This window comes from Neurospora crassa, linkage group V, assembly GCF_000182925.2.
Source record: "Neurospora crassa OR74A linkage group V, whole genome shotgun sequence".
Taxonomy (NCBI): domain Eukaryota; kingdom Fungi; phylum Ascomycota; class Sordariomycetes; order Sordariales; family Sordariaceae; genus Neurospora; species Neurospora crassa.
In genome coordinates, this window is record NC_026505.1 from 5,863,176 (window position 1) to 5,889,907 (window position 26,732).

The 26,732-nt window shown below is 51.9% G+C and overlaps 10 protein-coding genes across 10 annotated transcripts; 3 read left to right on the top strand and 7 right to left on the bottom strand.

The window, feature by feature from the left end:
- Positions 1-129: 129 nt before the first annotated feature.
- On the bottom strand, positions 130-2,554 carry NCU08967 (arrestin domain-containing protein). The gene is made up of 2 exons (XM_955696.3): positions 1,101-2,554; positions 130-1,035 (listed from the first exon to the last, which is right to left on the bottom strand). Exons 1-2 carry the CDS (start codon positions 2,279-2,281, stop codon positions 426-428), a joined length of 1,791 nt encoding a protein of 596 aa, XP_960789.2. The 5' UTR covers positions 2,282-2,554; the 3' UTR covers positions 130-425.
- Positions 2,555-2,846: 292 nt separating this feature from the next.
- On the top strand, positions 2,847-4,617 carry NCU08968 (dimethyladenosine transferase). Its single transcript, XM_955697.2, has 3 exons — positions 2,847-3,883; positions 3,942-4,317; positions 4,380-4,617. Exons 1-3 carry the CDS (start codon positions 3,095-3,097, stop codon positions 4,409-4,411), a joined length of 1,197 nt encoding a protein of 398 aa, XP_960790.1. The 5' UTR covers positions 2,847-3,094; the 3' UTR covers positions 4,412-4,617.
- A 353-nt stretch (positions 4,618-4,970) lies between these two features.
- On the bottom strand, positions 4,971-6,805 carry NCU08969 (hypothetical protein; the record flags this gene model as incomplete). The annotated part of the gene is made up of 5 exons (XM_955698.3): positions 4,971-5,343; positions 5,425-5,631; positions 5,845-6,070; positions 6,298-6,632; positions 6,723-6,805. The coding sequence occupies 5 exons, from the start codon at positions 6,803-6,805 to the stop codon at positions 4,971-4,973; spliced, it is 1,224 nt and encodes a 407-aa protein (XP_960791.3).
- A 1,431-nt stretch (positions 6,806-8,236) lies between these two features.
- On the bottom strand, positions 8,237-8,892 carry NCU08970 (hypothetical protein; the record flags this gene model as incomplete). Its single annotated transcript, XM_955699.1, has 2 exons — positions 8,237-8,426; positions 8,786-8,892. 2 exons carry the CDS (start codon positions 8,890-8,892, stop codon positions 8,237-8,239), a joined length of 297 nt encoding a protein of 98 aa, XP_960792.1.
- Positions 8,893-9,506: 614 nt separating this feature from the next.
- Positions 9,507-9,938, bottom strand: NCU08971 (hypothetical protein; the record flags this gene model as incomplete). The annotated part of the gene is made up of 1 exon (XM_955700.1): positions 9,507-9,938. The coding sequence occupies one exon, from the start codon at positions 9,936-9,938 to the stop codon at positions 9,507-9,509; it is 432 nt and encodes a 143-aa protein (XP_960793.1).
- Positions 9,939-11,032: 1,094 nt separating this feature from the next.
- NCU11375 (integral membrane protein) lies at positions 11,033-13,032 on the top strand. The gene is made up of 3 exons (XM_001728031.2): positions 11,033-12,465; positions 12,581-12,673; positions 12,760-13,032. The coding sequence occupies exons 1-3, from the start codon at positions 12,123-12,125 to the stop codon at positions 12,825-12,827; spliced, it is 504 nt and encodes a 167-aa protein (XP_001728083.1). The 5' UTR covers positions 11,033-12,122; the 3' UTR covers positions 12,828-13,032.
- A 1,233-nt stretch (positions 13,033-14,265) lies between these two features.
- NCU08972 (hypothetical protein) lies at positions 14,266-15,657 on the bottom strand (the record flags this gene model as incomplete). The annotated part of the gene is made up of 3 exons (XM_955701.1): positions 14,266-14,400; positions 14,528-14,934; positions 15,645-15,657. 3 exons carry the CDS (start codon positions 15,655-15,657, stop codon positions 14,266-14,268), a joined length of 555 nt encoding a protein of 184 aa, XP_960794.1.
- Positions 15,658-19,792: 4,135 nt separating this feature from the next.
- On the bottom strand, positions 19,793-21,744 carry pca-1 (proteasome catalytic alpha-1). Its single transcript, XM_952814.3, has 5 exons — positions 21,368-21,744; positions 21,176-21,238; positions 20,929-21,023; positions 20,648-20,860; positions 19,793-20,551 (listed from the first exon to the last, which is right to left on the bottom strand). The coding sequence occupies exons 1-5, from the start codon at positions 21,372-21,374 to the stop codon at positions 20,165-20,167; spliced, it is 765 nt and encodes a 254-aa protein (XP_957907.1). The 5' UTR covers positions 21,375-21,744; the 3' UTR covers positions 19,793-20,164.
- A 261-nt stretch (positions 21,745-22,005) lies between these two features.
- NCU10062 (hypothetical protein) lies at positions 22,006-24,001 on the top strand. The gene has a single exon (XM_952815.2). It carries the CDS (start codon positions 22,433-22,435, stop codon positions 23,765-23,767), a length of 1,335 nt encoding a protein of 444 aa, XP_957908.1. The 5' UTR covers positions 22,006-22,432; the 3' UTR covers positions 23,768-24,001.
- Positions 24,002-24,953: 952 nt separating this feature from the next.
- NCU10063 (sugar isomerase) lies at positions 24,954-26,167 on the bottom strand (the record flags this gene model as incomplete). Its single annotated transcript, XM_952816.2, has 2 exons — positions 24,954-24,998; positions 25,046-26,167. The coding sequence occupies 2 exons, from the start codon at positions 26,165-26,167 to the stop codon at positions 24,954-24,956; spliced, it is 1,167 nt and encodes a 388-aa protein (XP_957909.2).
- Positions 26,168-26,732: the final 565 nt, after the last annotated feature.

Genomic DNA, 26,732 nt, shown 5'->3' on the forward strand with positions numbered 1-26,732 from the left:
CATTTCCCCCTACCCTGACGTGTGTTTTTGCACTTGTACATTGCTTCTGACAAAGTTCACGAAATTTGTATATGCGCGCTTGGACGAACTTCATCTGACATCGCTTGGGACAACAGATCGACCATGAAGTGATATGCTACAAAATCATATTACGTGTCATATGTCTATATGTACACTCTTATAAAGCAGTCGCGATGCGTATATTCACCGCTCTAAGCCCATTACAAAAAGTTGGATATCATGAAACCAAAATAAATAAAAAACAAACCCTCCCATTTTCACCCTCCTCTTTCCCTTACCGTCAACCTTTCTTCCTGGCCACCCTCTAGCCCTCATCCTCTCGCATCCATCCCCTCTCACCCCCTGTCATATCTCTCCCTCACTTCTAGTAAAATCACACCCGATCATCTACCCCCGTCCCATCACTAACTCTTCTCATTCCCACCAGCAGGCAACGTACTCGGCTCATTTTCATTCGTCACCCCACTGTACGCCGGCCTGGGCACCCCATCGGGAATCACCGGCCCACTCATAATCTCCGCCATTGCCTCGTCGTAGCTGGGCGGCGCGTCGTCATACGGCGGCTCCATCTCCCCTGGCGCCAGTTGCGGTGGGTACAAGGGGTCTGCGGGCGGCGGTACCACCACTCCCGCAGCCGTCCCTGCAGCAGTAGGTGGCTGAGCGGTGTTGGTTCGTGGGGGAAGAGCTGGCGGCTGTTGCTGTGGCGCTGTTGAAGGACCGGTTTCGGCGGAGGAGGAGGAGGTGGTGGGACGCGCTGGTTGCGATGGTGGACGCTGAGACTGAGTACGTTTGTTCTTGCCTTGCTTCATGGCCTCGATGAGGGCGGCGGGCGGGGCGATGCCGGAGTAGACTTCTACGGAAGAAAAGTGCAGTGGGAGGTGGATTTCTTGGGGGAGATCGGTGCCTTCGTTCTTGTTGCGGCCGAAAATGGAAGAGGCGGTGGTGGCGTGGGAGATAGAGGCGACGGGTTTGCCCCAGGAGAGACCGAGTTTGACTTCGAGTTGGTATTCACGGCTGTGTGAGGAAGGCTGGAGTCAATAGAGTTCTGGAGGGATGCTCGGAAGGAAAGGGGAAATTACCTGAGGTTACATGTGACAAAACTCGGCATGACGGTGTTTGGTAAAGGTTGGTTGCACCAGATGTCGTTGGGCAGGACAACCTCTGTCCCTGCAGGGTCTCCGAGTCTCGAAACAGGAATGCTGAGTCCCTGTCGTGATACAATCACCCAGCGACTAGTCTCTGTGTTGATGAGGTCGTGACATCTGACCTCGGTCTGGCCAATCAGGTCGATCTGGATGGCTGTTAGGAAGATCTCTGCGTCCGATCCCGCAAGCTTCTTTGCAATGAGACGAAGTGGGATCGGTTGGTTGCAAGTGATGATGGCAGGGTGTGGAAGTCGAGCCGACATCTCTATCGACGGAGGCACTTCGGGCTCCGTTGCAAGTTTTCCATCAGCCGTTGTTGTTGTTGTTGTTGGGGCTGAAGATGACCCTGCATTGCTACTCCCAGTCCACCCGCTGAAGAAAGAAGCTCGTTTCTTGGAAGACGCGTTTGTCCTTGGGCTTCGTGGACGGAATGCAAAGGGTCGTCTGGCATAGGCTTCGTGGTTCGTCTTGGGCGGCCTTGGAGGCTCAATAGGAAGGAATTTCAAGCCGGTCTGCATCCTCCAGTTCTCCTTGAAAAAGCCCGGTCTCTGAATGGTAACCTTGACATAGTATCGAATCTCGCACTGGCCTGGGAATCCGGTGAAACTGGGTGGGAGCGTCTTTGTGACATGGGAGTACATCAGCTGCTTGGTGCCGTCCATAACACGAATGCCACCGAGACCGAACAAGCCAGAACCCGACGCGATTCCACCGGCACCAGAAAGGCCTCCTAGTTTGGCCATGGCGACAGGATCACCACAAGCATTGTTGAAGGGAAACTTGAACTGGAAGGGGAATCTGTGTTGACCAGCGGCTAGGACATAGGGCTGTGGCAAGGCGTTGGTCTTCTCGTCGGGAAAGGCCTGGGTGACTTTGTATAGGATCTTGTGGTTCTCGTAGATAACATCGCCGGTTGGAGTGCGCTCCCTCTGAGCAATGCCGGTCCCTGAGCCATCGGCGGGTACTCCCAAGGCCGACTTGGCTTCACCCTCGAGTTTGACGATGATGCCTCCGATCTGTTCGGGACGACTGAGAGTGAGGACGACCTGGCCGCGGATAATATCCAGGTTTGTGTAGAACTCGGGAGGGTTTTCGAGGGCGATCCGTATCGACATGGTTGCGATTGATTATCGTCAACTTCAACAGAGAAATGAGGCTATCACCACATGAACCAAAACAACAAGGAATAACCAGTGGGTCACACGCCCAGGTATGAGCCAAGGAGAAGATGATGGAAAAGAATCTGTTATTTTTTTTTTACAATCCGATTTCCTCGAACCTTGGGAGGGGGTTGGTATTATAGGTAGGTAGATGAAAATTCAAAGCCACTGCCTGTCTGCTTCGATGTGATCAGCTTCACACGGCAGTTAGGTGATGACGGGGAAGACCCTCACTGAAAGACCGGAGGATTTGCCGTTTAAGTGCTGGGTAGCAATTTGAACCCGCCGCACATGTTTAGGGCGGCCTCCGCTGTTACGTCAGACGGGGAATCATCGGTCGGAAGTGGCCGAGGTGCCTGGATTCCACTGATGTTTCCAGTGGGCTGGGCCGCCGCCGCCGCCCGCATGGTGTCTCAATGGGGAAAGCGGTCAGCCTTTTGCTTATCTTATCAGCCACATGTCTGGCGGGGCATCTTTTTTTCTGCCGCCTGATCCACTCAAAAAAAAGATGTCGGCCGGGGTCCGGCGCAGGCACAAGGAAGCTCTCTTCAGCCTGCGGTACCTCTGTCCGTCTCACAATAGAGGTACATACTACAGCCATTGCGCGACTGCCGTGACTTGAGAACGAACCGCCCAAGTCTCGACCCGGACAGAGATCGACCGAAACGACGAAACCCTCCATCGATCCCCCAACCTTCTCGTCCGACCTCGATTCCGAGTCGTCTTCCTCCACACACCTACCCACGACAGCATTGACTAGACTACACCATGCCCAAGGCAGCGAAGGCGTCCAAGAAGTCGGGGGGCGGCGGCAACCCCTACGATCGCAAGGGGGGCGGCGGCGGCGGCAAGGCTACCAACACCAACATCTTCAAGTTCGACAAGGACTTTGGCCAGCATATCCTCAAGAACCCCGGTATCTCGGATGCCATTGTCGACAAGGCCTTCCTCAAGCCCACCGATGTCGTCGTCGAAGTCGGTCCCGGTACCGGCAACATCACGGTCCGCGCCCTTGAAAAGGCAAAGAAGGTCATCGCCATCGAGCTCGATCCTCGTATGGGTGCCGAAGTTACCAAGCGTGTCCAGGGCACTCCGCTAGCCAAGAAGCTCGAGGTCATTCTCGGCGATGTCATCAAGATGCCCGAAATGCCTCCATGCGACGCTCTCATCTCCAACACTCCCTACCAAATTTCCAGTCCGCTCATCTTCAAGATGTTGGCCATGCCCAACCCGCCCCGCGTCGCCGTACTCATGTTTCAAAGAGAATTCGCAAAGAGACTGGTGGCTCGGCCGGGTGATGCTCTCTACTCGAGATTGAGTGTCAATGTCAACTTCTGGGCCACATGCAAGCACATCATGAAGGTCGGCAAGCAGAACTTCAAGCCTCCTCCCAAGGTCGAGTCCGACGTCGTCAGAATTGAGCCCCTTGTTGGTTCGGCGCGCCCCAACATTGCTTTTGAGGAGTTCGACGGTCTCCTTCGCATTGCTTTCAACCGCAAGAACAAGACCCTTTATGCCGGCTTCAACCAGAAGGAGGTCCTCAACATGTGCGAGAGGGTACGTTTCTTCCCATGTGTTCACAAGCTCCAACTCTTACTGACCACTTCGTTTCCAGAACTACAAAGTCTACTGCACCCTCAACAACATCCCCATCGACGAGTCCCTCGCTTCCGCGGCTGACCTTGCTGCCGCCGGCGCCACCAACGATGCCATGGACGTCGAGATGGACGACGACAACGAAGACAATGATAACGAAGAGAACAACGACGATGACGAGGCTATGGAGGAGGATGAGGACGAGGACATGCCCGTCTTCTTCAAGGAGCAAAACGACGCCAACGCTAAGGACGCCAAGACACCTAGCAAGAACCCCAAGTCCAAGGTGGCCTTGATAGTCAAGGCCAAGTTGAACAAGGTGCTTACGAGCACCGGTTTGGCGGACAAGAGAGCTAGGCAGTGCGATCAGAACGATTTCCTCAAGCTGTTGCTTGGTACGTTTTCTTCCCCCTCGGCTTCCCTTTCTGATGGACAACCTCGCTAACACTCCTGACAGCGTTCCACGAGGAGGGTATTCACTTCTCTTAGACGTGTGTTATTATTGCGAACACGCACAGAAATCATCGGCGTACGGGGCGTTTTTTGGGGATTGGGAAAATGTCGTTTTTTAAAAATTCTTTGTTTTGTTCCATTTGTCGTGGAAATACCATTGATCTGGATGCTAGGATTTGCACAATCATAAAAGCCAATGAATCTGGCTGCCACTTTTGCCAGGAATCGAACCATAATCATCTTTCGTTTGGATTGCTTGAGCGTCGGATGTTGTTCTCTTCGTCACGTTGCTCAAACATTGCTGAGAAGCAATTGCTGACAATACCAGACCTACCGCATCGAGATGTCTTTTATAATAAAACCATGGATCGGGGGAGTGGTCAGTGACCTACGGGACCGAGTCCTTGGAGTAACAGGGAAACGGAAAGCACAGGAGAGCAAGCTGTTTTCCTACCCTACCTCTCTCAGTAACAGGCGCCGAGTGCGTCGTTACCAAGCCAGAAAGCGTGGAAGCCTTCTTTCGATAGCTTGTCAGTTGTTCAAAACCATTGAAGAGGGGCAAAGAAAAAGAAGAAGAACAAATGGTGACCGCAACTTATATTTTGGAAAGCACGACACTGGATACTAAAATGTGTCGCCGTTCTTGTCCTTCTCTCCTCCACTCCTCCATTCTTCGACCTCCATCCTCCGCACCCAACACCCATAGCCCAAAAACCACGAAGGTCTCAGCACCCATGCCATCGCCGGCGTCCCCATCGGGAGAAACACTCCAAACAGCCATCCCCACGGCTCCCGTAAACAGCAACCCGACCACTGGATCCATCAAATGAAGCAACACCCTCCCGGCTCTTCCTGGGTTGTCCGGCGGTCCCGGAGGCGCCTCCATTTCGAATCCGACCTTCTTCCAGACTTCGACATACAACATCCAAGCCACTGCTGAAATCTCTCCCTCTCTTCCTTGCCATTGGCTAACGGACATGGATACAGAATCGAAGCTGTTCTAGTATACTGTACCCGAAGGGTCCGCAAGGTGTTTATTAAGATCTTACGAGTAGTTGGTCGACTTGGCGCATATGGTGTCCGGCTCTCCCGTTGCCCCTGTTGTCACTAGAAGCAGCGCTACTTCGCTTCCTCTTCCTCCGCCGCCGCCACCTCCACCACCACCGAGAGCGGCTCTCTTGTCGGTTTTGACCGAACTGCTTCCGAGGCCGCCTAGGTTACCGAGGAGACCAAGGACAAAAAGGTCACACCCTTCTCTATCAAATCGATTCCATCAGAGGCACAGCTTTCTAACAGAAGGCCAGTGTGTGCCGTTTTTGAACTGAGCTTTCTGATGGGAATAGCTCGCGGTCATTATTTCGCGTAAACAGCAACGAAGGTATTCCGACGCCGAGGCATAGCCGAGGATGGAACTGTAACACTGACAAGTTTAGAATCTCCCATACAGCAATCCTCCGCTATGCCATTACACCAGACCCGCAGTGCCTCCGTATGCCTGCGTTTGTTTGGCTTCCTCTAGGTTGACCTTACCATCGTTCCGAGGCACGAGACTTGGTTCACCGGCGGTCGCCCGGCGTGCCCGTTCTTGTTCCGGCCGCCCTTCCTCCAACAAAATGCAGAGACGCTCCGCCATCGCCAGGCCAGCATCGGAAGCTCCCACCAAGGCCTCTGGCACCGAGCGAGCGAGCGAGCAACCTGTCCCGAATACCTCTCTCAATAACCACAACTAGCCAGTGCACAAACTCCGCAAAAGCAAACCAACTCTCGCTTTCAAACGCTTGTATTTGGCGGATTCTACGGGCCGTTAAAAACCCCAGTGGGGAAAAGGTACCCGATCTACTTTACAGGCCCGAACAACCAACCAAACCCAAAACCAACTCAACCAAGCCTGAAACGACCAAATCTACTACCTACATGCTTACACCACCCAACCCTCCGCTTCTTCACCTCCCTCCTTCTCTTCTTCCCAGCCATCTCATCCTCCGCCGCCTTCCTCACCCGCTCCCGCCACTCCTGCCACTCCGCATACTCATCCTCCAAATACCTCTCCTCGTACTCCCTCTCCAGCTCCTCCACATACCTCTCCTGCTCCTCAATCTCCCTCTCCAGCTCCTCCTGCTGCCGCCGCCGCTGCTCCTCCTCCTGCACCTCCCGCCAAACCCTATCACACACCTTGCTCAGGAAATCCTCCAGACTCTCCGCCTCATCCTCCTGCTCCTGCCTCTTCCTCTTCACACCCTTATTGCTACTGCTGTCGCTATGTACATGATCGCTATTTGTTTCGCTATTCGTTTCGCTATTTGTTTCTGTCTCAATAGGATACATTCTAAGAAAACTAGCTAGATACCCACCTGGCGGAGGAGCAGCAGCAGTTGGAACGCCCACTGTCGCCAAAAAGTCAGTATCTTCTTTGTTTGATGTCGGAGACATGATGATTGTTTCGGAAGTGGTGAACTTAGCTGATTTTGATGATGTTGTTTGCGTGCGATTGCAAAGAAAGACTTGAGCTTTGTTTGTGTTGTTGTGGTGATTGTTTGGAACAAGAGCACAAGTTTGATGTAAAAGGGAAGAAATGGAATCTGGAGGTACGGACAGGACGGGAGAACTTGTGATGCTGGTGCCGCGGAGTGTGGCTTGGGGAACTTTGGGGAACCTAGGGGGGCTTGTGGGCTGTGGCAAGTTGGAAAGTTGGAAAGGTGCAGCATCTGAGGGGGTTTGTATGCTGTGAGGGGGTTCGTGGGTGATGCGGAGGGGGTTTGTCATTGTGCGTGTTTTACCAGCAGCATGGCAGAGGACTTCGGTGTTTGGGCTTCTTGGTCTCTCGAAGGTCGTAAAGCCCGACGGACTCAAGATGCAATGTATGTCGCTGCATGCGGCTGCATGAGGTATTGTTGTGAAGCGGTCCGAGAGGTTCTCGGGCACCGCGGTAGTCGTCCCGAGAATGGGGCGGGATGGGCTGGGTTTTAGTAGCTCTTAGTATCTGGTACTTACAATAGAACCTCTATGGAGTGCGGGAATGAAGAGAGAATCGCGGATGGTCCAAAGAATGGAATGGGAATCGTTCACCGATGGGAGAAAGGGAAGAACCACAATGTCAAAGCCAACGCAGTTCTTTCCTTTTTCTTGAGATAACTCCACGCAAAACGTCTTTCCAAGCTATGCTATGCTCGCGCCGCTTTGAGGGTGTATCTTATCCTTATTCGGGCACATTCGACATGAACTTGAACCTCTGTGGCAGACATTGCACAGTGTACCCTGTCAGCTTCCGCCTGTGTCTCTTCCCCGGTTCGGCTCGGTTCGGTTCGGAGTCTTTCGTCGCCGTACAGTACGGTTGTTCTTCGTGTTCTTGGTAAAGAAGAAATTCACGGGATCGATCTTGGTCAGATCGAAAAGAGACAAGCACAACAGTTGGATTTGTCTCAACGGTACAACTTCATGTCGTGTATGCCATGCATAGTCGAGCGTTCTAGCCCGTCTATAGGTGGCGATAGTGGCGTGCGAGATGGTGGACTGGAGGCTCGAGGTAGTATGAAGTTCTGTTGAAGACTGTCGTCGAGGCTCGGTGTATTTAGAGGTAACGAAGGAAGGTATGTCTTCGAGATACTGAGGAGGAGGGGAAGGTCTGTTCGAAGCTTGAGGATCACGTCGTGATTGACTTTCCGAACGTACATTATGACGGGACTTCGCGCCGACATGAACGGGAGGTGTTAATCTGGTGGTGTTTAGGTAGGGGAACCGGCTCGCAGGTTCGGAATTTTATCTTGCTTGTACGTTTGGTGACGAAGAGCATGGAACTGCAGGGGAAAGAAAAGTAGGAAAGAAAACACAAGAGAAGAAGAGAGAGAGAGAGAGAAAGGAAATTCATGAAGCTCCGCGCAACTCGGTGTTTGCTAACGGCGCCGATAAACTCGATGTCCTGGATTGTGGTCCTCCTCTTCGGGCAATGATTTGTACTACCACCACGAAGGAGTATCTGTGATCTTTGAGTACGAAAACGCCATCCGTCATCTGCCAGAATCTGGCGAAAGTCGGACATAGACGAGGCGGCGAACTATGCGAGTGTCCATGGTGGATAGCTTCATAGTGATCAATCCAAAACGGCAAGAATGTTTGTGTGTTAGTTGGTCTGTAGGTGTTTGGGAATTGTTAATGCAGTGGTCCCGCTCACTGACACCTTGGGGTGACCATTGGACAGGGAATGTTAGGCACCAAATGGAAAAGAACTGGCACTAACAACTGAATCCTCCTTGACTTTCAAGATACCACTAACAATATGCGCTATAGCAGCTACAGCAGTAAGATACGATACTTCACTTGCAGCTCCGGGCAAGTTTCGTAAATTCGGGCAGCCCGTCCGAGAGCCCCGGCGACGGGACTCCGGTGAAAGTTCGGAAGACGATAGCTACCTACCGTGGGAAGCAGTCCCCGTCAGGGGAGATTATCGGCGGACCTGCGACGGCTGCCAGCGGCTTTTGGACTGCGAGCCCACCGGGACTGGCCACGGAGGTAACGACCATGATGGAGGCAGGGTACAAAACGAGAAGAAAAAAAATCCCTGTAGCTGTAGAAAAGGACGATAGCCCGGCTAGATACGTCTCGAGGATTGTACCATCGGTTTTTTGGGTCTTGATCACGGCGTTGTGGATGGTAGGATGCTCGGTGGCGGATGACGGTTCATTCTTCTTCGGAGCAGCGATGTGTTCAGGATACGTCGGTCAGACAGCACGATATGCTCGGTTCCATGAGCTTGGGGTATGTCTCGTTGTGGCAATGCTTCGTCGTGGTGATGTTTCGTCGGGATGTCGTTCGCGATGCTTCCGCCCAAGTAGGCTCATGTCCTCCCTTGTTCCAACCCACTGAGACCATCGCCCAGCGCATGAACCGACTTGATCTACAACTGGGTCTTGTCATTCATCGACAGAGACATCAAGCATCTCCGGGCACTGTTGTCGAATACTGACCAAGACACAAGAGCAAGGCTCAGCTTTCTTCCTCGCATCCCCAGCCCATAGCCAGAGATCACGACGAAAAAAGCGCGAAAAAAACGACCAAAGGCCCAAAAAAAAGCAGAAAAAAGGTACTGATTCTTCAGCCCTTTTTATCTCCTATGATTTTTTGATTGTCAGCAGGATCAGGCAGAAGCAGACTTTGCAGCCTTCTCTGCCTTCCTCCGCTGTTTCCTCTCCCTTTCCCTCCTCTTCCTCCCCTCCGACTTCTTAGCAGCCACCTTGCACACTCCCGCCGTCTTCTTCCATGGTCCCCCCTTTTGCTGCTTCAAAAACGACTCAAGTTGACGTGAAGCGGCCACAGAGTGAGGTTTCGAATCGGAAGGCAGCCCGAAGGTCTCCGAAAGTTTCCGCAACTTCCTTCCCCTTGTTCTCAAAGGTCGGGATGAGGCAGGCACTCGCAGAGGCTTCGCTTTGGGAGACTTGCCCTTCCCCTTCGCCTCAGAACTCTGATGTTCGTCAAGGTCGGATGATTTCAAAGCAGCAAGCAGAGATCCCATGTCAAAGACATGAGGAACGTACCGGCGCTTGCCAACAGTCGGCTTTGTAGGTGCCATTGTGTTCAAAAGTGTATGTGAGAAATAAGCAGTTTGTATCAAAAACGAAGGCAACTGCGAGGCTGAAGAAAAAAAAGGAAGAAAGAAAGAAAGAGAGAGAGGAAGGAAGGCGGGACGAGGGTTCTTATACAGGATTCTAGAGAGGTGCCACGTTGGACTGCGCTCACCTGCATTAAGACTCACGATTTGTGGTTGACGTGCAGCGCTGCAGCAATGCATATACTTTGTTGTATTAGACTGGTTTGGGACAGATAAGAGTTGCTAACCACGACTTCTTGACTGAAACTGGTCACTGGCATTGCTGTAGAATTTTCTCACCGACTCGGAGTTTTGTGAATGTCCAAATGTTCGGCTGGAAACCTTTCAAGTTGTCGGCGAACAATACCTGGAGAACAACAACTTGGAGCACAACACCCAGCTTTCCTGCCCTGTAGCCTCCCACCACAATGACTGGACATGCTATCATTTAATCTACAACCAACATGCCATTGAAGATGTTTCCCCATGATCAAGCTCACATCTTTTCACCTCCGAACCCTCATTTCGAGTGCCGCGTCACGCCCTGGATCGCGTCTTCCAACCCGGAAAAACCGTTATGCATTTCGATGTTTACCAAGTTTATAACCAAACTCTTCAATCTCTCTGAGCGCCCTTTGGTGATAAACTTTTACGAATGTTTCCTTCGGTTTCTCTACAACGCCATGCACGCCGCGTTCACAATATGCGCCAAGCCTTCTTCCTCCTGCAAAGACCAAATAAGATTACGCACCTGCAAAGTACAGAACTCGAGAAACTCCGAGAGCACCTCACAAAGATTTTACAGCATCTTTTTGTCGGAGAAGGGGGCAACTATACCGAACCTGACGAGAGAGTGTCCGTGTAGGAGACACAGAAACAAATGTCGTCGTAAAGGCTCAGGGGTTAACGTGATATGGCCCGTGCGTGTGTACCTAGCTTCGGCCTGTTCACCTTGCTCACCTTGTCCAAGAAAGGACTCTGTAACATGGTCAGGGTCCTCAGCCACACTTCCAAGTCCACTCACACTGTTCACTGTGCCCATCAGCCGCAAAGCCCACACCGTGGCGTATTGTCACGACTCACACTGACTTCGTTTGTTGACAAACCAGTTCATCCCAGATCTCCAATCTCCATTTCACAGCCCCAGCCTCAATCGTCAGCCTCCTGCACGACCGATATCATCAGGGGTTTGTTTACTTTATTTGTCTGTACTTGACAGTTGACCACATCTGCTCATGGTCTCGTTGGTCCCTTACTCCATACTACGGATCCGCTCACACCTGCCTCGTCTCGGAACAGAACGTGAAGAGACTTTCTGATCGTCGGTTGACTTTGCCCTCACTCTCCATTCGGCTCCTCCAAATCGGCTGCCAACGGCTTGCTAGCTTCCCTTGTCTCTGCTTAAGAGATTACAGTGACTGCCGAGAGTTTCGCCAGGTTGCGTCGTGGTGACATCGGAGTTTTCCGCGTACGGCGATCTCAACATCTCCACTCCCGTCCCCTTCCGACGTTGTGGAAGCCAGGAAACCGACGTTTGGCACCCGCTCGGACGCCCCGCTCTCCGGTACATATTCGGGGCTCATCAACGACCATATATTTCAGCTCCCTCCGCACTCGGCCGGATCCGTCGTTGTCTCGGTAAAGCCGCCAATACCAGCACAAGAAAATCACCTTTTCTTGTGACTCAGGAAAAAGAGAGACACTGAGGCCTCCCTTGATGTTCGAATTTTTCCAGCGGGCAAAACGATCAAGACTTTGAAGTTTTCGGTCCCAGACTGTACGGGTATCTCCTACTTGAAGAATCGGCCGAGATTAGATTCTTGGGTATACCACATCAAGTACGTCTACGCCAGTCCGAACGACAGAAATATTCTTCCGCAGAGATACATACTTCCGAAAGGACAGACACTGTGCAGCCTCACCTAAACCACCTGCATCTCCAACCGTTCAAGAAAAACCACCGTACACCTTACCCACCACCAACTGCGTGGGTCCCCTAGACCACCATCACGGCCCGTTTGCGATTTTTTTTTTTTTTTTTTTTCGGGAATTTCACATTTCGGAACTTCCCTCCCCCTGCCGCTCGACTCGACCGAAATTCGGATAGCGCCTTGTTATCTATCCGATATCCCAGCACACTTTTTCCTTTCTTCCTACGCCGGCACCATGGACACGGACACCCTAACCCCCATGAACACATCGGACACCCCTCTTCCTACCCCCAGCACACCAACCCAACCCCCCCTCCTCAACTACATCCTCTCCTTCCTCCTCGTTGGTCTGGCATGGGGTTTCACTACCCCCTTCCTGCGGCGGGCCGCCAAGACGCATAACCCCCCACCGCACCCGCTTCTAGAGCGAGAATCAGTGCAAAGAAGCGTCGTGAAGAGAAGCACACTGGGAGCTTGGTTTGCGGTGACGGACCTGATCAAGAACTGGCGGTATGCGTTGCCGTTGGGGATTAATTTGAGTGGGAGTTTGTGGTTCTTTTTGTTGGTTGGGGGGTCAGGTATGTAACCTTTTTCTTTTCGCTATACGGTTCGGTTCATGAAGGGGAGAAGAATCAATGCGGGGGAATAACGAGGGTGATGAAGGAGATGCTAATGAGAAGAGGTGAAAAACAGAGTTGAGTTTGACGGTGCCGATTGTCAACACGACGGCTTTTTTGTTTACGGTTATTGGCGAGTGGTGGGTGGAGGGTAAGGTTATTAGTCGTGGTGAGTGCTGTTCTCGTCCATCTGCCTTGTCGAAGGGGAGGAACATAGTGAAGGGGTTGAGTTGCTAATGAGAGACGAGTACGTAGATACAATGCTGGGAATGCTATTGTGTTTGGGCGGCATTGCGCTTTGTGTTCAGAGCAAGAACGTGTGAGCGTTGACGTTTTAGAGGATTGGATATCTAGGTAGTTTTGGGATAGATGTGTTTTCCTGTACGGCTAGGAGTACGGTTGATACTTCTCTTGGAGCTATACTTCCCTAGGAGTTTTCGAATTTTTTTTCCTCTTCCGTGACTGCATTGTCGTGGAGATGACCAAATGCATGATATGATAGATCGACACAGTCAACTTCAAGGTCATATCGGACAGAATGGGCCAATACCATCTCCAGTCTCCATTCTCTCCCCTTGGATATATTCACATGTCACCTATTACTTGCATGTTCCCAGTCAAGCCTAGAACTACTGCTCTTGGCAATTACTCAAGTTCGTATTCGGCACTTTATACATGCGGCTGTGGATATCGCGCCGCTGACTCGAATTTACTTGTCAGCCTCCAATCATGTCATTACTGTCTGAAACGGAGGAACATTTGTAATGGATGACTATACTCTTTTCTCTCTCCTATGTAGGTAGGTAGGTAAAGTATTCTCAATATGTATGTCCCCTGCGCCAGGCAGTTTCCCAGGTAGATCCGCTCCTACATAATTTCCATCCATCCATCCACTAACATGGAACTCCTACCATAGGTCTTTCCACCATACTTGAGCAGCCCTGACAGACGTGTTCGTCCAAAAAGACTTCTCAAGGGGCGTAGCCAGACGCCCTGTGTGCCCAAAGACCAAAAACAAAGAAAAGAAAGCAAGTAATTATGTACATGCAAGTTTTTTTTTTGTTTCCGACAAAAAGACAAACGGAAGCGATAAGAGGGAAAAGAAAAATGAGCTAAGAAAAGGAGAAAAGAAAAAAAAAAAAAACAAAAAAAAAAAAACACTAAAACAACGAGAAAGAAGCAGCTAAAATGCTGGGAGAAAAAAAAAACCCCATTTTTATACCCCCCTTCGTATGCTTTCCAATGCATCAAACAAATGACCGAATCCAAGCAAGAACAGAGCAGAACAAGCCAGCAAGAACGAACAACGAACAATGAAGCCTCCTTTAAACTTGAACCCCCCTTTCTTTGTATAACGGTGATGCAAAAAGATGCAAAAGAACAGAATTCAGAGAGGAAGAAAGAAAGAAAAAAAAAAAAAAAAAGAGAAAAGAAAAGTTTGACCAGCCAGCAGCAACGAGTAGAAGCAAAAAGTGTCGTCGTCGTCTAGTTCGTGTTGTGATTCCCCCCCCCCCCCCCCCTTTTTTTTTTTCAGAGGTCGCCGTAACGGACTAGATAGAAAGTGGTGTTGTTGTCGAATGTTCCATCATACCCCTTTTCAGACAGAGTGTCATTGTGGTTTGTGGATGTGGTTGTGGTTGTAATTCGTGGAAGGGGTCGAAGGGGTCGAAGGAATCGAAGAGGGGAGGAGAGAAGAGGAGAGAGGACTGGAGGACATATCGTCGAGCCGAGAAACCCAATCGAGAGTGTGGTGGACTGGACTTAGCACTGACTCCTCGAGCGAATCCACCTCTGGACCTCTCTCAGACTCGGATCCTCGTCTACCCAGCGGCCACATCTGATGTCGTTCGCTTGGAGTTCGGCGTAGATTGCTTCGTCGGTGATGTTTGCTAGTTCCTGTTTTTTTGTCATCATCATTAGCCATTGCTTCTTTTATCTTTTATCCCCATCTTCACCACCACCACCACTACCTCCCCCCGAAAACAAAGAGAGAAAAAGAAAAAAAAAAAAAGAAAGTACTCACAGCCCTCAACTGCCCATCCATCCCCTCCATTTCCTGTCTACAACCACCACCACCACCACCACCATTAACCACACTCTCCCTCCACCCCACCCACCTCTGCGCCGCCGCCTGCCTCAGATAAATCTTTTGTCCTTCATGTCGTCTCGCATACGCATCCAGCAACACCTGCTTCAGTTCCGCTTTGGCCTGCTCATCGGGCCCCGGGCCCGACGCACACGGAATCGAAATGTCGGCTGCGCAGTTCAAGATGTGTTGCCCGTCTAAAGCGCATTGGCGGAGGGCGGCCCAGCCTTCGGTGTAGTAGTCGTCGGGGTTGCTGGGGCAGGTGGGGACGGCGGCGATTAAGTACTGGAGGGTGCGGAAGTCGGAGAGCAGTTCGGCTACGCGGGCTTCGCGGAGGGGGTTTACTGTTTGAAGGGATGGGCCTGGCGTTAGTTTCGGAGGTGGTGAGGGAGGTAGGTGGATGGATGGAGGGGGGAGGTTTGTGGGAGTGGGGATGGAGGAGGTTGGGGATAGGGGGGTGGTTTGTTGTTGGGTGTAATGTTCGAGGTCGGTATACTATAGCTACCTCTAGGTAGGTAGGTAGGTAGGTAGGTAGGTAGATAGGTAGATAGGGGCTAAGGGGGGAATCTTCGCTTGGTTTTGCTTGGTAATATTTGAGGTCAGGGGGGAAAGGAGTGATGGGGTGATGGGGTAAGTTGTTCCTTGGTTGGGAAGCATCAAATGCAATGTTATGATGATGATAGTCTATCAAGACATGGGACTTTCCGTCGTTCCATAGTTTTGGATATGTGTGAAGCCTTGTCCACGTTCCTGTTTGGGAAAAGTCCCGTGGTGGTGGCGTCCCTAGTACGCACCTGAACCTCTTCCATGGGTGTGTGTATGGATCTTGGAAGTGTATGAGTGGTTGTGGGTGGGTGGAAAGGTGTGAAACAGTGGTGTGAACGGCAGTGGATGAGTGCGTGAAAAGGGTTGGGTAATCCCTATAGGGAGGTCAAGGGGGGGATATGTATGCCAGTGTGTGTGGATAGAACCCAAAGCTTTGGTAGGCCCGGCAGACGGCAAGTGAGTAGAGTGGGGATGGAGAAATGAAGAGTGACATAGATAAGGTACTTACGGCCGTCAGACATGGTTGCGGTTGTTGTGGGATGGGTATCTGAGAAGATGGATCCTTGGTGGAGATGGGAATTCGACAAAACCTTTCAAAGGCAAAAGCTCGTGACACTTTTTGGTAGTGGAAACGAGAAGATAGGAAGAAACAAGAAGAGTGTCGTCAAGGTATGAAGCGGATTCGGTGAAGGGATGGCTGGTATAGCTGAGAAAACCAAGGCAACTGCAAGTCAATGCGTGCTGTGATGAATTGGCAAGTCCAGAAAAAGGAAGAGATTGGCGGCGGCGTCGGTTCAGATCGTGATCGTGAATCCCTGGACAACTGAAGACCGGAGTGTCGTATTCAGATGACTCGATGCTGCTGAGTGATGGGTCGTGATGGTAACTTGGGAGGCGATGTTTGAGACCTTTTGTAGAAAATCGTTCCCGTCATCATGGAAAAAAGAAAACAAGACCGTTGAAGCCATGTGGAGGAATGGTGGAGGAGTTGAACGGCATTCCCCCCTGACTAGAACCGTGGAGGTAAACCGATCATGGATTGCGTGTGTATGTTTGTGTGTGTAAGTGGTACGTATTCCCACAAGTTCATGTCCAGTCGGACAAAGAAGCCATCACGACTATTCCCGGTCAACACCTCATGGCCTCATCCCTCACTTCTCTCTAGTGTTCCCGGAGCCCAAGGCTCACGCCGGGCCGCATCGTCCACTAACGTTGACGAGATGGAGATGGATGTTCATCAGCCGCTCAACCTAAACCCTTGGGTTGAGATGTGTCGTTCCACCCAAGGAAGGGATACAGGCTAGTTCGTGATGTACGATGGCTCGCGGCAGTTGGAGTCATGACTAGCAAAGAACCCCTACCAAGCTGTAAAGCTGCATGAACTCCGGCGTGAAGAGTCACGAAGAGGGCCATACAGGTTGCGAATCGGGCATCCGATAAAGCCATGGAAACTCCAACGCAGGTACAAGAGTCTAGCGTGGATGTTGGGGACTGTATGGAGCATGTCACGACGACCACAACGGCCTTACTCCACAGGCTGTGAAGTTCGGCACGAGTGACTAGTGTAAGGCTAGGGAGACCATGTTTTGATGACTATACGGGTCAACAAAGTTCATGATCCTAGTCCACCTGGAAATGGGAGCCGGTGCATGCAGGAGAAGTGGGAATATCGTGGTAAGCCTCATCGTGTTTGGGTCCGATGCCAGATCTTTGGAGCGGTATGGGGTTGGCGTGGTGACCCTGCCTCACTCCCGGGTCGGACCCTCGGACGAGTTTGTCATCAGAGCCTTGTTCAAGCCTCGATATCAAGTTGGAAAACTGAGCGGTAAACAGTCCTTGTGTGCCCTCGTGCTCCGTCACTCTGTCATCTCTCCAACCACAACCCAGTACATCCAGCCATGTCCAGCTCGTAAGCGCCTTCAAGCCAAGGAGGACGCCAAAAAGGAGGCTCTTTGTTGTTGCTCATCATGGCCAAGTGACGGTGACACAAACCCAGAAACAACAGAAAAAAAAGGATAAAGTCGTGAAATGTGGAGTGTCTAGCAGCCTCTTGGTCGTCTTGGCAGCCCAGCAAGTCCCGATTAGGAAAGATAGACGAGCCCTTCAGCGGCGCCACAGACGATTTCCAGCCGCCTCTTGGCTCCGATATGGCGATCTTGGCGGTATCCGCAGCAACAGCAAAAACCGAGAGAGAGGCAGCCCAATATCAAATCAACATCATCGGTGGCTCAGGACAACCTCAGGTGTCAACACGACCAATCACATCCCCCAAACTCTAACAGTTCTAACCCAAAAGAACATGTTCCTGGGCTGAGCTGAGGCAGCGAATCTGGTTTGAGCTTTCTTTAGCACATTCTTGAAACCGACAGTCTGTTCTGTTCTCCCACTCGGCTCCGGCAGATCTCTCGTGGGTTTGTTGTACCGTTGAATAGGTAGGGTTGCATCGAGACAGACCCTCTCTCGGTCAGTGACCTCATGGTGTTTCCACACTTTGTTGGACTCTAGAGTCAGAACTTGTTCAAAGCAAAGCCCGAAACATCATGTAGGTTTCCACGTTAGGAATGATTCTCTTTCCAGTTCGGAGCTGTGATGTTCTCCAAGCTCCAGTCATATCCATCAATTCGGTTACCAAGCCCCCTTCTCTTACCATTTCCAGTATCTGCAATCCTCTCCATCCAGCTCGGTCACTCCCCCCTTTGTATCCCGTTCCCAACTCTTCCATGAGATACTACCCCTTGGAAAATCTCACAAGTCCATGGCGTTCTCGGCCTTTTGCCCGAATCCTGAAACATCCATTCCCATTCGTCAAGCAGTTCATGCACAAACGGAACCGTTCCGAATCTCTGCTAGTTCCCCTCGTCATTGCTAACATTACATGGTTAGTCTGTTTCTGTTCGAACCTGCGTGCAGTACATACCTTACACGTGTAGCAGTTCTCCATCAACACAACACCGATCCCATAGTCTCGGGAAACACGGACCCGTATCCACGGTATAGCTCCATTCATTCCGGGAGAAGAGGCAGCCTTCTTCAGTAAAATTTTACTTGTCCAAACTAGTGAATATCTTCCAAGGGCCAAGGAAGAAAGAAGGAAGGAAGGAGGGGGTTGCATGTGACTTTCAATGCATGCTGCCCATTCCGCATTCCTTTTTTTTTTTCCTTCCCTTTCCGCTTTGAGCCTTACATCACTAGCTTCAACGTCTTCACTCTTAGTCCCGATGTTTGCTTTCCCTGCTTTCGATTGCCATTTGTCCATTTCATTCTCATCTGGAGGCCCCATCACCTTTTCCCCCCAGGGACGTGCTTCCTTCTCTTCTTATTTGTTGCATTTCGAGATTTCCAGGGGAATGTTTTGAAAACGTTAGAATAGTTCGTTGGTTGCCCGTGCCGTGCCGAGTGGTCGTCCACTTCAGTTGCCCCGTCACCCCCTGTGCCTTATAGCCGAACCCGAAGTGCATGCGGACGGACTAGATGGGGGGGATTACGTGGTGAGCGGGCCTGTTGAGGCGGCCGCCTCTGAAGAGCCTCATTGTTGTTGTGGAGATATGTATGAGGTGTGAGGTCGGCGATGATGATGAAGGTATGTACATGGTGTATGTAGACAAGCCTGCTTGTAGAAGACCCAACAAGGTTGTTCGAACTTCAACCCTTGATCAGAATGCTGCAACAAAGTGACATCTCAGTTACCACTCCGAGTTCACTTTGATCTGATATCGTGAGGTTGACTCCCCTCAACTTCGATCTTTCTACCAAGGTACTTACTTACATTACGCATCTACACTTTGACGCCATCCGTCCACACTCTACGTCCGGACCGCATGCCGGGAGGTAATGTGATGTCCCATACCCATATCATGTCATGTCCCTACCTACGTACATCACAGCCCTTACTAGTGTACGTAGAGGTATGTTATGTACACTTGTACATACATACCTCTAGTGTTGTTCACCCAAAAAAAAAAAAAAAAGGTACGTACCCCATTGGCTGCAACCCAACCATGCATCCCACCACCACCATATCGGGAGGCCACCACCACCCAGCACCCACCACATCCACATCCACATCCAACCACATCGTGGGACGACGACGACAGACCCTGACTGACCATCACCACCACCACCCTGGCCACATCTCAACATCTCAACATCGAAAATCATCTTTCCAATCCCCCCTTTTCATCGTTTCTCCATGTCACAACGTGGCAAATTTATATAAATATATAAATAATATAAAAAAAAGATTGCAACAATACTACAAGCACCTCTCCATTCTCCCGGTACAGTCCATGATACCTACCTAGTTCTAGTCCCCACCGGTTCTCCGAACTTGAAGTCACAACAACATTCAATCACTTTTGCTTCTTCTGATTATCTTGCTTGTCGCTTTTTACCCTCCTTCTTTCTTTCTTTTCTTTTCTTTTCTACTTTTTTTTCTTCTTCTTTCTCTTCCAGTCATATTGGTTGGTACCCAACACACACTACTCCCTCGATTCTCTCAAGTGAACTGAGAAAGTGTCAGGCTCGTTTCAGCCTTCAGCTCGGTCCTCTGTCCCCAGCACGGCTGCAAGGCTGGATTATGACTTGGCTTCCTTCCTTTTTGGATTCTCCTTCTGTACAGTCAGTATAGCATATAGTTAGACTCTTGTGTACTGTGAGGCTGTGATGATGATTACTCCATGTCACGCACAGAAACAAACCAACTGCCGGCATGTTGGAGCCTTGTAATTGTGACTAGGCTAGAAGATATCGAACGATATTGGCGTGCTGAGGTGCGATTATAGTTTGCGTATGCAATCAATCACCATACCATTCTCTTCCCACCATCTTCCTCATGGGCCATTATCATTTCATTGTTTGCTTTCAGCTCTCTTCGACACATCTTCTTCGGATTCTCCGTGAGTCCATCTATCGATGATCGATGATTTCCCTGCTGTCTCCAGGGTAGCATCCCTTTCCTCATGCATCTTCCAGATAGACCACGTCACAGCATCAACCACCAAATAGTCTCCGTCTGCATGCCTGCCTCCCTTAGTCCTTTTCGGCAATAGCTTGTAGCCTCTCGTCAATCTCATCTTCAGTCAACGTCCTGAAGCCGGGATATGTGCCCTCCTTTCCGTCCGGCCTGGGTCCACCGACGATACCAATCTCGATCTCGGTCTTCTTGAAGTCCATGCTTAGCACCGTGCTGAGCGTGGTGATGGCCAACTCCACCACCTCCTTCCAATCACCGGGCGCGTGATCCTTGTTCTTGAGCTTCTTCTCCAGGTGGTTGAGGGCCTCCTGCTGCTTGGGACCCGCCGCGGTGCCCTTGTAGCCTGTGTAGTAGCCTGCCGGATCGCACTTGAACAGCTGGGGGCCAAACTCCGAATCGACCGATATGAGGGTGACGGCGACGCCATATGGGCGCATGAAGGCCTGCAGTTGGAAAGAAGAGTCTCTGGTTAGTATATCATCCTCTTCCTCTTTTCAGAGACTCGTAGCCCGTCGCGGGGGCAGCTGAAGGTAGCTTACGCGCTGAGTGTAGACCTGGCTGATGTTGGCGATGCGCTTCGCCAAGGCGTCGCATGGCATCTCGTAGCCAAACTTGTATCGGAACTCGGCAGCCTCTCCTTGGGCGCGTTGTGCGAAGGCGCGCGCATCGGCGATGGATCCGGTGATGACGCAGCCAACCGAGGGCGAGATCTGGAAGATGTGGGAGACGGAGGAGGGGTCGATGAGCTTATCCTGTTGTCGCACAACCGTCAGCATATCACACGACCGGTGGAAGCCTCCCATCATCCAGGACAACATACGGGAACCTTCTTCTGGGACAGAACTACGGCGCAGTCCTTCCCCCTGACGCCGAGCGACATGATGTTGGCAGCTGTGATGGCCTTGAAGGCATATTCTATCATGGTCCTCCATCGTCAGCATCTCTGATATCCATCTAGTCCACAATCATCGTTCGCCTTTGCGTTTCGGTGTCTGGGATCGAGTCGTAGAGGGGTCGTATAGAGGTCGAGGGTGGTACGCTATTCGGACGGGACGATGCAGACATACCAACTTGGTACAGTCTTCCCTGCTCGGAGAAGATTGTAATGTGCCTGTCGTAGCCAGCGCTGCCTGTCGTGGGGGATGTATGTTAGCCATGGCGCCTACATCATAGCATGGTGATAGCTTGGGAGAGCTTCAGTAAGTGGGTGGAGCGGGCAGTTCAGGTGGTGGTTGAACCCAAGCTCTGGCTTGACGTACCCGACATCTTGAATATTTGATTAGATGGACCGGTCTATGTGTAGTTGTGATACAAAATGGAAGAATCGCCGGCTTCGGTTGGGAAAACAGTCGTGGTGTTTGTTTGTTTGTTGACGTCGGGAGATGGATGGGTCGAGTTGGTGGTGGCAGGCAGAAGGGAGCTTCGTCGTTGGTCAAGGCGGCGGGCGGGATGGATGCCCGGATTGCAGTGACGATGTCCAGCAACTCCAGCCCAGGGCAGTGGATAGACAGCTGCTGCTCCAGCGCCCGCCCATCGAACGCGTTACGGCGGGATTGCCTGGAGGAACCTCAAGGCTAACAATCTGATAGGCCAAGGGCGACGGGAGTACCAGGTGACGGCCAGCCGCCTGGGCCAGTCCATCGCCCGCCAGGTCAACAGAGGAAACCCAACTGAACCCCACACGATTCCCGTAGCTCGAGACGGATGACCCCACTCCAACTGACAGCTTCAATCCACTTTGCCTGCCGCCGCTTGAGCTCCCCGTCTCGTCGTCCAAATTCCCCAGATCAAAACCCCACTTTATTTGCATCTCTTATCACGACCGGGACCCCTGCTGTAGGGCGCCGATAAGCTTTTAGCGGACAGAAATTTGCGATTTGGAGGAAACGAGAATGGCAGTCGCAGTTCTTCAATTGCAATTCAAAGCAGCGACACCACCAATAACATCTCCAAGTCCCCGTCGCACCGCCATCAAGCGCCGGACCTTTGAACCGACCAACTTACGAACTGGGCCTTGGCTGCATACACAGCTGTCCTGTACTCTCGCCATCGTCAATTGAGTTCCTTTTTCCCCAAGTAACTCCCGGTCCTTCGTGTGATTCTACCGTCTGTAGTGGTCGCCCACGTCACTCGACGCTTCCTGTCGCGTACCGATTCCGATCCGACACACCACATCGCATCGCATCAAACCAAACCAGACCAGACCAAATTCAGGGCACACTGCATACAGCATAGTCGCAGTCACAGTCGCATCCGACATACCACTTATTATACCTTCTTTCTCCCTCCTCCCCTAATCTTTCTCCTCCTTCCTCTCGCCCATCATGTCCGCCGTCCCGGCCTGGAAGCGATTGGGTCTCAAGCTCAAGGGATCTGCTGGTGACAGTCCTGCGGCCGCCCCCTCGACGACAACAAGCACGCCATCCGCCACCCGTCAGCCAGCTCCCGCGACCAGCGCGCTCAAGAGGAAACTGCCATCCCAGCAACAGTCCTTCAACAACCAGAACAACTACCCTACACAAAACAAGCGATTCCGTTCCGATAACGCACCAGCAGCACAGAGAAAGTCCGTTTCCTTCTCTCAAGAAACCAAGACCACCTCCACCACCGACGCCGCCGCCAAGGAGAAGAAGCGCGAGAAGAAGAAGGCCAAAAAGGCCAAGCAGGCCTCCAAAAAGTCCGCCGAACAGTCCAAGAAATCCAAGTCCGACACCAACCTCGAGCCCTCCCTCGCCTACCTGCGCCAGTGGCACTCGGCCCGTGACCAGTGGAAGTTCAACAAGAACCACCAGACGCTGCTGATCAAGTACGTGTTCGAGTCCGACAAGATCCCCTCGGCCGACGCACCCCTCTTCTACCAATACATCCGCGACCTGAAGGGCTTTGTGCGCACGCGGCTGCGGGAGCAGGCGCAGGAGATCAAGAAGAAGGATATGGAGGTTGGCGCTGGCGCGTTTCCCGGTGGGGACAAGGCGAAGGAGAAGAACGAGGAGAGGCAGAAGCAGTATGAGGATGCGATTGCGAGGTTCTTGGAGGATCAGAAGGAACGGACGACGCAAGAGAAGAGCAAGAAGCGCAGCTTTGACGAGGTCGAGTTTGTCTTGAGGATAGCGCCCGGCGGCAGCGGCAGCGGCAGCGGCAAGAAGGAGAAGAAGGACAAGAAGAAGAAGGAGGAGGAGACGAATGACAAGGAGGGTGCGGTGGACAAGGATGTCAAGGAGCGCTTGATCAAGCGGATTCGTGCCGAGATGGTGCTGGAAGAGCTGGCGGACTCTGAGGACGCTACTTCCACCACTGCTACGACCACTACCACTACCACCACCACCACCACTTCTACCTCCGCCGCCGCCGCCGCCGCCGCGCCTGCTCCTCAACCACAGACCGCCAGGGCCTCGACAGATGGCCAACAACCCGCTAAGCGCCGCAGGTTACGTAACAAGCGTACGGACATCAGCGACAGCGAGAGCTCGGACTCTTCGGACAGTGATAGCAGCGACTCCGATTCTGACTCGGACGAGGAGATGGCGGATGCGGGAGCCAAGACAGCCACCACCAGCACTTCCTCATCCTCCTCATCGTCGTCGTCTTCGAGCTCAGAGGCGGAGTCGGAAAATGAAAAGAGCGATAGCTCGGAAAGCAGCGACAGCGACAGCGACTGAGCTTAGTTCTGTAATTTAGAAAGGAGTTATTTATTCTTGTTTAGACGTGTATGTTCGGTTGGGGTTAGAGTAAAAAGCTTTTCTGTACATTCTTGGTTTTTGTTTGGGGGTGATTGTAAGGATAAACACTGTTGATTCGATTGTTCACATACATTATCACATAGGAATGAATGGATGGTACATATGGAATGAGAAACGTAAAAGAGTTTCGAGGAAACCAATCAATCACCTCCAACCATACATACATCCCACTTTTCCTTAACAAGAATAGGTATGTAAGCTTCATGCATGACATCCGCCATGTGACAGACGGGATGTGAATGTGAGGGGTAGGTATGTAGGTAAATCGTCTCAGACAAAAGCAGAAAGGCTCCCGCTTGGATGTACCAAATATAGTAGGTAGAGTGTCCATATCTTTCATTATGATAGATCTAAACAAGTGAGGTATCGTGTAAGATAGATCAAAAACTTAGTTATTACATCTAAACCAAAATTGCCTCCCAACGCCATCCCGGATATCCAAGAACTAAAATAAAACTAAAACTGCTACGCAGTAAAAAAAAAAAGAAAAAAAAAGCCCTCCTTTTTCATGATCCCTCGCTGTGCGGTTTGATCCAATGATCATTGCAATGATCAATCATGCTTGCTTGCTTGCTTGCTGAATCCAAAAAAGCCCCCGCCGACCAACTTGCTATGTAGGTATCATCATATATATATGCAATCATCCTCTCTGGTTATATACCATCACCTCCTCTCCCCTCTAGTTCTGTCTTCCAACCTCATTCATGATGGCTTTTGACCAGACTGAACAACAAAATCCAGTAACCCCCCCACCTCCACCACCCCCACACACCCCCCATGATTTGACACTCCTCCTCCTCCTCCTCCTTCCATAACACCAACCACACACTCATCCCCGAAATCCATTTCTGCTTCTTCTTCTCCTTCTTCTTTTTCCTCTTCTTCTTGCTGTTTTTCTTGCTGTTTTTCTTTCTCTGCTTCCCCCTCTCCCACAGTCACCACCCTCGTCCTCGTCCTCGTCCTCATCGTCGTCGTCGCAGTTATTACCCCCGTCGCCCGAACGGTGCGCATGGCTTTGATCCACTCCGCCGCATTGTGCACCTCCGTATCAGCCGTCAAGGACAGAAACTCGGTTTGGGGCGTGACGAGCCAGTTGAGACGTGGATCAGATAAAGAAAGAGAGAGTTGGGCAGGGGTGAGGCGTTTGATTCTACTGGGGGAAACGACACCCCCTCCTCCGTGAGAAGAAAGCCGTACCCATCCGGAGGGGGAGGCGTAAGCGGCGAGAAGGAGGTCGGCGGCTGTGAGGGTGGGTGTTGTTGGGTCGTGACCCGGTTGGTTTTCAAGACAAGGGATTTCGTGGAGGGGAATGGCTAGGTCGCGGAGGGAGTGGCGTGCTGCTGGTGGTGGTGATGGTGGTGATGGTGGTTGAGAGGAGATGGACATGGAGGATGTGGTGCGGGAAGAAGATGGGGTGGTTCCTGAGGTTGAGGAGCTAATGGAGGGGGAAGGCGAGACGGAAGAGCCGCGCAAAGCGGCGCCGATAGCGCCTCCAGGGTGGTTCTTCGCAAAGACCTTTGATACAGAAGGGTGCAGTTCGTGGCTGGCCACCATAGCTAGGGCATCGCCGACTGAGAGTGCAACGGTCGTGGAAGTTGTCGGTGCGCTGACGCCAAAGGATTTGGTCTCGGGTTCGTGGATTGGGGCTGGGAGGAGGATGGTGTCTGGTCGCTGGCGGACAATCTCGCATGTCTCTGGGCGGGTATGGCTTGTGAGCAGGATGAGTGGTAGTGACTGGTCCAGGTGAGGGAGGAGGAGAAGTAGCTCGGGCGTCTTGCCCGAGAAGGTGATCAGCATAAGGGTGTCGTTCCGGCTGTTGATCTGGCCCAGATCGCCGTGCAGGGCTTCGGTTGGGTGGAGGAAGACAGCCTGGATGGCGAGCGAGTTGAAGGTAGCGACTAGCTTCTTGGCAATGTGTCCGGACTTGCCCACGCCGATGATGACCAGCTTGCCATTGCGCCCATGATCGCCCTGCCGCCGGACAATGGCGTCGACGGCGCGGTGAAACCCGTCGCGCGCAACACGGTCGGACGAGTACAGGTCGGTGATGCACGAGAGCGCAGTGGAAGCCGTGTTGAGCAGGTGCACGGCGCCCGAGAGGCGCGACTCGACGGCGAGCTGCTCTTCACATGCTGCAATGGCGGGCTCGACAAAGTTGTGCAGCGGGAGCTTGTCGATGGGCGAGCAGCAGAAGTCGTCTTCGGCCGGGGTGATGGGCGACGGCGGGGAGGGACGGCCGCCGCGGTGGAGGTGGTTCGGAAAAGGCGTCTGGCTGAGGACGTAGACCTCGCTGTTGTGGACAGGCCCATGTTCAACCATGGTTGCGATTGCAAAGGAACTTGTCGGTCGCTGTCTGTCTTCCTTTTTTGAGGTCCCGCGTTTGGCCGTGGGTTGGTTGGGGGTCCGTGAGGAAGTACTGTATGTAAGTACCTTGAGGGACCGATCGTATGCGCCGATACTTATGGAGGAGGGACTGCAGTGATCACAGCTCGGATGTCCAAAGTTCCGTCTTGTTGATATGTGGATCCCTTCGTTTCCTGATCCGTGGTATTGGAACCGATCGCTGTGTAGACCAGACAAAAAATGAGATCTCGGCTGTGTGGAAAGTCGTCTCAAATCTGGAAGATATCAATCGCAGCAGATATCGAGATTCGGAGATATCGGCTAGAGGCGAAGATCGGAGCGAAGGAAGAAGCACTGCAACAGTTGCCAAGGACAGCGTCGACTTTTCTCTGAGCTGTCACAAATTTGATGACAGTTCAGTTGCAGAGTCCGTCGAATTGTCCAAGTAAGCTCTGGTCTTATGGGCAATGGTGCTCGAGGATGTCGTTGGAATGTGAAGCTCGCGGCGTAATGCAGTTTAAGCTCTTGCATGCGTTTTCGT